At 37.3% G+C, this 10,684-nt stretch overlaps 1 protein-coding gene across 8 annotated transcripts in view; it reads right to left on the bottom strand.

Moving 5' to 3' along the window:
- The window catches only part of LOC114043730 (putative RNA-binding protein Luc7-like 1), a 48,682-nt gene that overhangs the window by 6,439 nt on the left and 31,559 nt on the right, over positions 1 to 10,684 (bottom strand). For all 8 annotated transcript variants that reach the window (XM_027862880.1, XM_027862881.1, XM_027862883.1 and 5 more), the window contains 2 exons: positions 7,237 to 7,380; positions 1,463 to 1,639 (listed from right to left, as the gene is read on the bottom strand). In XM_027862880.1, coding sequence (XP_027718681.1) covers positions 1,463 to 1,639; positions 7,237 to 7,380 — 321 coding nt within the window. The remainder of the gene's footprint in view (positions 1 to 1,462; positions 1,640 to 7,236; positions 7,381 to 10,684) is intronic.

Below are 10,684 nucleotides of genomic sequence, written 5' to 3'. Positions count from 1 at the left end.
AAAGAAAGAAAGAAAGAAAGAAAGAAAGAAAGAAAGAAAGAAAGAAAGAAAGAAAGAAAGAAAGAAAGAAAGAAAGAAAGAAAGAAAGAAAGAAAGAAAGAAAAAGAAAATTAAAAAATTAAAATAAAAATCAATCCAACAAACAAGTACTTCTAGATTTCATCACACTCCAGAGGTAGAAAAAATTTCCCAATCATCTAATTCATGATATTTCAGTGCTCAGCAGAGTGCCTAGCACATAGTAGGCACATAATCAAGACTCAATGACCAACTGACAATGCTTCAAAGTGACAACACTCCTAAATCAACTCAACTTCTTTAAAGATTCTCAACTTTCCTCTTGTAGCTGTGCTGTGAAATTTCTGGTGCTGAGTTGCCTGCAAAAATCTTACCAATAACCTGCCCACAAGGAAGCATGCTAAAGACAAGCTCCCAGGGCAAGCAAAAACTGTCAGCTTTTAACCAAAGAGAGAAGCCCATTTCAAGTGTGGTTGTGCACTACTCTGAGCTAGGACAACAATTTATCGAGTATATAAAGCTGCCAGCCAGCACGAAAAAGGTAGAAAGTTTTATTCTGAGAGAATTCATTACCAGAAACTCATCAACCAAAGCTGTGCTTTAACTTGAGTAAAAAGAGTCTACCCTTCATTTTCTTCCTGTCCTACTTTCCAAGCAGACTGAAACGGTCAGACCTCGGGTGATCCGGTGAAGTGGGACAGAAAGGCTGTGGCCTCAACATATCAATATGACAACAGGTAGGATAAACAGTCTCTTCACAGGCATTCTCTGACCAAAAAGTCTATTTCTGTGCCTTAGAAACCAAAAATAGGAGGAAGAGTTAGGAAGAAGCCAGAGGTGCCATGAGATGCCAGTATTAACAGACTGCAGAGGTGCTCCTACAAAACTAAAAGTGAACAGTCCCTCATACTCAATAGCTGAGATATTTATATTAGAATTTTTAAAAAACACAAATTTTAAGTATTTAAAAAAACAGAATAAGGATAGTGTGGCATAATGGGGAAAAAAACAAACACTGATCTTGCAGTCAGAAAGACTAGTTAAGGTCCTAGTTCTTCTACTTACTACCTGTGTGACCTGATCCTTAACAAAATGGAGATAACTCAGGAACTACTTACCTTGGAGGGTTGCTCTTCAAAGATCAAATAAGAGCATATGTAAAGTACCTTGTTAAGTTGTAAAACACTACATAAATATCAGCTGTTAAAAAGTATTTAGCCTGTCTTACATAAGGAACTTTCAAAGTTTAAAAATCCCAACATGAAAGGTTTAACTTAAAAACAGTAATGTTAAAAGCTGACTTTCAGTATTAAATCTGAAACATCCTGTTACAAAAGTCTGAAAGATAAAGTTTATGATTTGGTTCCAATGAAACCAAACATAACTCAAAGGAACTGAAAGGAAAGAAAAGACCATCTCTTAACAGATCATATAATGAACTTACCCTCAACTGATCCAGTTTCTCACGAATTTGAATAAATCCCAAGTGTAATTTGCCCCCGAAGTGATCTGCAAGACGACGATCATTATCATGGAGACCAAGGTACGCAGAACACACCTCACAGACTCGAAGCTTCTGCTGCTGGAAACTGGATGCTGGCATGGAATTTCTATATTCTTCCTAAGATAACAGAAGGGGGAAAAATTGACTCAAGATTTCAAACTTTAAATTTCCATCTCTCCTGCCTTCCACCAACCACTCTCATTCTTTTGAAATTGTACTTTGTCATAGGCTTGTTGACCTCTGGACCCTTGATACTCTTCCTATTGCTATTCTCTGGGCCATCACTCCCATTTTGATCTCACTTGTTTTTCCTCTATCTAGTCTGAAACCTTCCAGCAATTATTTCTATAATGTACTCTCTCTCTTCATTTCACCTTCCACATCTCTAGCTCTATACAAACTGCATTCTGCTAGATGATGCTAGAGATGGCTATGCTGACAGGCTGTTTAATCAAGTCAGGTTGTTTAATCAAGTCAGGTTTTCTAATTTCACCTGGGCCAGCACTTGTTACTGAGAAATCCCTTTAACTTTCTAATTCTCTGGAGTTATGAAGCTGCCCCAAATCTTTCCTATTCTCCATAAGCCAATACTGCCCACTCTTTATCACTCAGATGATGTCTCCCCCGCCCCATTCCAACACAAACTTTTTAAAGACAGAGAACCCAATGCTCAGCTAGTTTCTCATCAACCAAACCTACTAGTTTGACCCTACTAGTCCTTATCTCCTCTGCCTTTTTTTTTTTTAGTGAGGCAATTGGGGTTAAGTGACTTGCCCAGAGTCACACAGCTAGTGATTGATATGTGTCTGAGGCTGGATTTGAACTGAGGTCCTCCCGACTCCAGGGCTGGTGCTCTATCCACTGCACCACCTAGCTGTCCCTCCTCTGGCTTCTCTGAAAGTAGTAAGTAAATCTTGGTAGTTAAGTCAACCAGTCACCCAGATTTCAAATATCAACACTGAGTATTGAGAAGTGAAATCAGAGTGGTAATGGAGATCTTTAAGTATAAAGGAGAAAAATATTATTGAATGAGTGAATATAGGTGGGCCCTGCAGGCACTGAGCTAGCTTCTCTCCTCCTAATGTTACCAAACATTAAGGACAGATCCCTAGATGGGAGCTCTACTGAAATCCATCAGACAATAGGAAGAACACTTTTATATAGCATGTTGTATACTTTACAAAGTATTTTGTAAACAGTGAAGAGGAATGATTTGCCCTGAGCCCAGACTAGGGCAGGGACCTGCTGGTTCCTGACTTTCCTCAGTAGTCAGGTAGAGGTTCTGTTGCTGCAATTTTTCTTACATCCTTCTTTAATTTCCCTCTTTTCTTCTCTTTTCTTTTTTTTCTGGTGAGGCAAATGGGGTTAAGTGACTTGCCCAGGGTCATACAGCGAGTCTGTGTCAAATGTCTGAGGCCAGATTTGAACTCAGGTCCTCCAGATTCCAGGGTTGGAACTCTATCCCCTACAGTAAGGTACTCTATCCACTCTACCACCTCGTTGCTCCTTCCCTCCTTCCTTTAAGGATAATCCTTTCACCTGCAGTCTCTCTGGAACCAGGGCTCTATCAATTATCTCTGTAAACTCTTTCCCTTCTGCCAACAAACATACTCAGTTTAAATCTATATTAAAAACAATCTTTCAAAAAAAAAAAGAAAACCCCAATCTTTCTATTCCCTAAAAATTACTATCACTTTTCTTTCCTTTCATGTTGACAAAATACAAGAGTAGTTTATGCTTACTTCTTATATATCAACTACTCACTCCTTTTATTCCTTGCAATCCAGCTTCTACCAAGACCATACAAGCTTAACACTCAAAGATAATATTCTAATTGCCAAAGGACTTTTCTGTTACCTTCCAGTGTTACCCATACCTTGTTACCAGTAATTTCTTAACTGCCAAATCTGATAGTCTTCCTATCTTACAATGGCTGAAAGTATAGCAACTACTCACAGACTATTAATCAGCAAGGGAACTTCTGACCTGATCTTTCCAACCTAGACAGGCTTGTTCCTCCCTGGGCAACCAACCAGGCCTTCCTATTGTTCTTCATACACAATACTCCATAACCTTTTATCTCTATGCCTTTACAAAGACTGTTCCCTCATGCCTAAAATGCACACACCTCCCCCCCCCAATCTGGCTTCTTAGAATCCCAATTTCCTTCTGTCTGACCTCCTACTAAAGTCTTTCTCAATCCTCTCCAGGTTCCAGAGTCTCCCACAAACAAAAAAAAAAAATTAATTACCCTGTATACATTTTATATACACACATGTTATCTCCCCCCATAGAATGTAAGTCTGTTGACAGCTGGCACTGTTGCATTTTTGCCTTACTCACCAACACCAAGCATAGTACCTGGTATGTAGCAAATACCTCCTAATTCAGGTAACTCTCTCCTCCATCTTTTTTTTGGGGGTGGGGGGGGCTAGGCAATGCGGTTAGGTGACTTGCCTGGGGTCACACAGCCAGTAAGTGTTTATGTGTCTGAGGCCGCATTTGAACTCAGGTCCTCCTGACTCCAGAGCCAGTGCTGTATCCACTGCGACACCTAGTTGCCCCTCTCCTCCAACTTCTGATTCTATTTTTCCCCATGCTTAAATCTACATTTTCCCTAAAGTTTTGTCCTGGGCCCTCTTCTTCTGCATCTCATTCACTGCCAAATCTTAAAATGCCACATTGATTAAGATAGCTTAGAAAAATCTCTCCTTCCAGAGATTTAGTTTCACATTCTCAATTTTCTGTTGCACATCTTCACCCAAATATTTCACCAACATTTCAAAGTCAATATATTCATAACTGAACTCAGTATCTTGTCCCCTAAACTCTTGCTTCAAACTTCTGTTCACTGTACATACCATCACCCTTCCAGTTAACAATGTGCCATGAGTACCAGAATCTACCCCTGCAATTTGTCTCCCCTCCTTTCCCTTTCTGTTCCCACTGCCATGATTCTAGTTGGGTAGTCATTATCTCTTACCTGAATCAAAATCACAGGATCTTTGTGTCAGACTATCACAGAAATCTCTGGTTAGACTCTTCCTACTCCCACTATCTTCCTACTCAGCATACCAATCCAATCAACATACAGAATAATCTTTCTAAAGCAAAGCTCTAGACAAGCTACTCCCAAATGTCATTTCCTTTGCAAAGACTCTTCATGCTCCCAAATGGTTGTGATTGTGATCTCTCCCTTCCCTAAAGGGCTATGACACTTTGTTTTCATATGGTCTAAAGGATTTTTATATACTAGTCTTATCTTCTCTACTACTATCCAAGTTCCTCAGAAACAGAAATATGAAATGACATCTATCTTCATATACCCTCTGATGAATGAATGGTATCTGATTATTCACCAGACTCCTATGTATCCTAAACTGGTCAGCAGAAGTAATGGTACCAAGCCACACTACCTACGTGAGATCAGCAACTTCATTAACAATTGCTTTCCTCCTCAAGTCATTTCTGCCAGAAAAAAAAAAAAAAACAGAACCAAAAACTTCCCAGAAATTCCAGTAGTTGGTTCTCCCAGCATTTGAAAAAGATTAACATGTTTCCTTAAGACACATTAATAATAAAGATGTCTTTTTTCCAAAAACAAAATTACCCTCACCTCACAAAGACTGGAAGCATTTGCTATAGCATGGCATAAAGATACCATTGGTATTTATATAATATATAGAAAGAAAAAGATCTTTGTACCCCTGCAGAATCTAGAGCAAAGTAGGTAATCAGCAAAGATTTGCTAAACTGGACTGCAAGGAGATCAACCGATAATATAAAATTTCCAACTTGCACAATGAAGATACTCAAAGTGGCCAGGAACATGACCAGGATTTTAAGGCCTGGCTCTACCACTTACGGTGTAACCATGGGCAAGTCATATCACCTCTTTGGGTTTCTTTACCATCCATAAGACTAAGGTAGTTAAAATTGACTAAAGCTTTCTGTGAACTTTACTGAATACTATTAAATGAGAAAAAAAACATCTCAAGTTGAGGCACTGTAAAGAGCACTAGATATAAAGATCAAGTTTTCAGTGTCTCAGTTTACTCACCTATAAAATGGGGATAATACTTCCACAACTTTACAGAGTGTGAAGCTCAAACAATATGACAGTAAAGGGTTTCATAAACATAAAATCCTGTATCAACACCAGTTTTAAAAAAAAAACTTTCAAAAAACAAGAGCTTTATACAAGCAAATAACAGAATAAAAAAAGTTGGCATTTCCAACACTGGCCCTGAACATTAAGAGAAATAGTTATAAGCAATTATAGTATAAATAATGTCAAAGAAATAGTGTCATAAAGGATTCCGGATCTCTTGAAACCCAAGTAGTATGCTGAATATGGAAGTCATGTAATTTTATATCACCTTACATTTTAGCATCCAGGAGAACATGTCAGTAACTTCTACAAAAGATAGAATTTAGAAGAGAGAACATCTTCTGGATACTTCCCTTGAAGACAACTAATAATATATACTAACCAAAAAAAGAAATGCATCAGAAATCAAGTTCATATTTGAACACTGTCACCCACCGTTCATTCTAATAAAATATAGCACAGAATATTGATAAACCACACCTCAGTTACATAGGCCTTCATCTTTCTGAGAGAAAACAAAAAGCCCACAACACAAAGCTAATGATTGTCGTTTTGTTGTTGTTTTCTTACCAGCCCTGTGATTCACTGATGTAGCAAACTCCTGATGAAGATACTCCCTCAACGCAGTACTTAAAACCCAAATTCAAATATTCTTATACAGGTGGAAGGAAATCACAGCCCAATCTCTGAGATGGCTGGGGAGAGAAGTCTGAGGAAGTGCCTCCAGAGATCTCTGAGATTATCCTTTTCCAGAAGAACATGAATCTTCTCATCTGAGCAGTTCCCATACCTAAATTGTGTACTCACCTGAGTTAGGCAGAGATGATCTCCATGATGATCTAAGCAAAAATATTCGCAACACTATCTCCAACAGGTACTCATACAACTTGTTTGAAGACACCCAATGATGAGAAACTCATTACTTCCCATAAGTAATTCATTCCTCAAACTATTACATTAAAAAATTCTAATAATACACTGAAATTTGTCTCCCTATAATTTCTACTCAATGATCCTAGTGCTTCCTTCTGCAGCTAAATAGAACAAGATGAATTTCTCTTTTGCTGAAAACACTTCTGAATATCTGAAAACACATTTCCCTGCCCGTCTCCAAGTCTCTCTTTTCCTTAGGCTAATCAGCTCTTCAATATAACCTCTTAAAACATGGTGATCCTTCTTATACTTGTCACACACACACACACCCCACATCCCAACTCAGGAATGGCCTTTCTTAAATTAAGTTTCCTTCCAGAACTACATACAATATCCCAGCCATAGTTAAAGAAAGGGAGAACACTAGTTGCCCTCATGTTGGACATTATATATCTAACAATGTAGACTAAGATGACATTAGCTTTTTTGTCCACCATGTCAAATTACTTAAAAGTCTATTATTATGAGAATCTTGTATCAATGGTAGGATGGTATAATAGAAAGTACAAACTAGTAATCAGGAGACTTGTGTTTGAATCTCAGTTTGACCTTTTTACCAGTCATGTTTCCCTGAGAAAATCATTTCTTTGAGTTTCCATTTTCTTAGGTAAAAATAGGTATGTTATCTGCCCTGAAGCCCTTATGAGAGTATTAGAACTTCCTAACAAACCTCAGCTTCTTTTTTCTTTGCTCGAACTTTCTCCACTTCCATAAGGATCTTCTGGGATTCATCCACATTTCCTTCAGCTCCCAGTTGTTCAGCTTTAGCTAGCAGTTTGCCAATTTCTTCATTCAATTCATGTACTTTTTCTGCCTAGAGGAGAAAAGAAGAATTGTGAACACAAGTCTGAAAACCTCTTGCAACATTCCTATTTTGTTTCAGAAATGTGTGTTCAAGGAATTGGAGTCATATGGAAGCAATCCCAAGAGCTATACTATGGTTTATATTAAAACTGTAACTTCTTCTTTCCTAAGACAAATGTTAATGTATTCCAGTTTTTCTGTTATTCCCAATTTAGTCTTTGCTCACAATGCCTACTTTGCAGGTAAATCCCAACCCTTCCAATCATAGCTCAACCTAATTCTAATTCTCAAATGTCAGAAAAAGTAATCTTTCTAGGGTTAAAAGATACAATGAAAACACACACTGGTTTTCTTCAACATGTCAAGATCATATATTACTGAATAATTTTTACCTTAGCACCATTTAATTCTCTTCCTATTTCAAGATGAAAAATCACTAATGCAAAAAAGACAAAGTCAGTATAGCAAAAAAAGAACATATGACTGAGAAATCAGGAATTTAGAATTTTAGAAACAAGCTGTGTAATCTTGGGAAAGTGAATTCTCCCTGAGCTTTAGTTTCCTTACCTGTAAAATGGCTAGGTGATCACTAAGGTCTAAACTGGATTACATGAGTTCTGATGTTCCTTCCAGTTCTAACACTCTGTGATGCAGTATGCATGTACTCTATTATAATTTGCTTTACCATTACACACAATGTTTATTTTCAACAGTTCCTACCTTTGGACATAACTTTAGCATGAGAAAAGAATGATGATATAATGGCAAAGACAAGGAGAACTGAAATTTAAATTAAAAATTAAATTATAGGTAATTTCTGTTGAAAAGAAAACAGTCGCATTAACCATGTTTTTCCCCAAAGACAAAGACTAGGCAAACTGTATTTCTGACAACATCAAAATGATTGAAAATATTCAGATAATTGGCTCATAGCATTTACAACTCAAAAGGACATATTCAAGGGTCACACAAGGCAGTAAGTAGAAGATCTAGGGTTTAACACAGTTCCCAAGTTTAAATTCAATGATCTTGCTACACACATCACCATTACCCCAACCATACCCCTTTCGATTAGTCTGAGAATCTAGGGAGTCCTAGGATGGCAACAATAAGGGACATATTTATTTTGGGGAATAATTAAAATACTTGAATAGTTCAAGAATCTGTAATTTTTCACCAATGTTTCATCCACTAAACTCAATCCAATTCAACTAAGACTTAGCAAGTGGTCTTCAAGAATTCCTGTAACAAATAATTCAGTCACCCCTTGGCCAGCTGTTAATAAATTTTGCTAGGTTAGCCTTCAAACAACAGACATACAGTTATGTATGATTAACATAAGAAATAGTTAAAAACATGGAAAATGCCAACTTTTTTACCCTTAGCTATACTTTCATAAGTGTAGAAAACTTCCTCTGGCAATGCAGACTTGTCAACTTTACTGCAAATTACATTCTGAAAGAGATGTCTGAGAGTACCAAGAGATTAAGTGACTTTCACATTGTAAGAATGAGTCAGACTCAGACACATAACACTTACTAGCTGTGTAACCTTGGGCAAGTCACTTAACCCCAATTGCTTAAAAATTTAAAAAGAATGAGTCAGTCAGGACAAAAACCCAGATAGTCCCGACTCTGAAGTCAGCTCTTTGTCCATTACAGCACGATGCCTCTAAATTACAATTAGCCAACCACTCCATGAAATGATTAGCAAACAAATGAGTAAGTAGATTCACAAGTTCAACTGACTAGTTTTACCAGAGCTGTTTCTCCAGGTAATACCTTGGTAGCACCCTTCAAATATTTTTCAATTAGTGAAATTTCAAGTGGTGACTGTGGTATGGTAAAAAGAACCCCAACCTACTGCAGGAAAACAGGCATACTGATATACACTACTGGTAGAGTCATGAATTAGTCCAATAATTTTGGAAAGTAATTTGAAACTATGCCAAAACTGACTAAAACATTCATACCTTTTGAACCAGAGAGACCATCTCTAAGACATGATCAAAAGGAGATCAAAAACACAAAGGAAAGTCTTACAAACAACTTATATTTCTTGTGGCACCTTCTGTGGTAGCAAAGACCTGGAAACAAAGTGCCTACCAACTGCAAAATAGCTAAATGATGAATAATGGAATATCACTGAGTCATAAGAAATGATAACTATTAATAATTTAGAAAAGCAGCAAAACAATATACATAATACAACAATGAAAATACAAGGACTAAAATGAAACACAACTCCATATAATGGGCCCCAAAGAAAAGGTGAGAAAATATTTCTCCTTCCCCTAACTGTAGAGGTGCGGGACAACCATGGATGTAGAATACAGCTCTTATTACCAGAAACAGCTGATATGTTGGGTGGTTTTGCAGAATGGCCAGTTTCCCCTTCCTTGTGTGTAACAAAGATGAGAAAAGTAAAAAACAATTCAGCAAAACCAACTAACATATCAACTGCTTCTCAAATATGATCAATACTCCACCCACATCCATGATCCCCCACCTCTGCAGTAAGGGGAGGGCAGTACATTTTCTCAATTCTTCTCTTGTTAGAAATATTTATAAATGAATATGTTTAGAAATGAACGTAATATAAAAATAAAAGGCACCAATCTTGTGTGTGTGTTTATGTATACATATACACATATACGAGAAGTAAGTGTGAAAACTGGGTCCTGGCAATGCCACTGAATCGTTACTTGAAAACTTCTGCTTAAGATTCTTTAATAAGTAATATTTAAGTTAACATTTCCTTTCTCTTTTAAGACAATTCACTTTCCCTTCTGGGGCCTCAGTTCTCACCAGTTTTAAAAAAGGGGGAGGCTGAAGCAAGTTGCTAGATCTCTTCCAACTAACTCTATCCATGAAAAATAAGCAACCCCACGAAAACTATCTCCAATTTGCTGAATCTCACATTCACCTTTCTGCCTTCACATAACATACATCTTCAAACATTTCTGAGTCTCAAGAGTATTCGCTCAATTTTACCTAGTAAGCAGTTTGATACGATGCCTTGAAGATTTCCAACCTGGTAAAGTCAGTCTCCTGCTTTTTTCAAATCTTGCATTACTTTTAAGAACCCCATGTCCTCTTCAGGAGAACAGTAAAACTACTACCAGAATACAAGGGTACATTTTTTTTTCTTCTTGAGTGGCCAAGTGGGTAAAACCTGAAAGGGCATATCAACAGGATCTAGGATTCTAGGATCTTGGTTGTTCTTTTGCTGGCTTCTAAGCCTTATTTAAAGTTAGTCTATTTTTTGGTTAGATTATATCAAGCACACTCACCAACATTCACATACTTTCAGTG

This window comes from Vombatus ursinus, unplaced genomic scaffold (genome assembly GCF_900497805.2).
Source record: "Vombatus ursinus unplaced genomic scaffold, bare-nosed wombat genome assembly UNPS02014770.1, whole genome shotgun sequence".
Taxonomy (NCBI): domain Eukaryota; kingdom Metazoa; phylum Chordata; class Mammalia; order Diprotodontia; family Vombatidae; genus Vombatus; species Vombatus ursinus.
The sequence above is the reverse complement of the archived record's forward strand: the minus strand, read 5'-3'. Positions and strand labels throughout refer to the sequence as shown.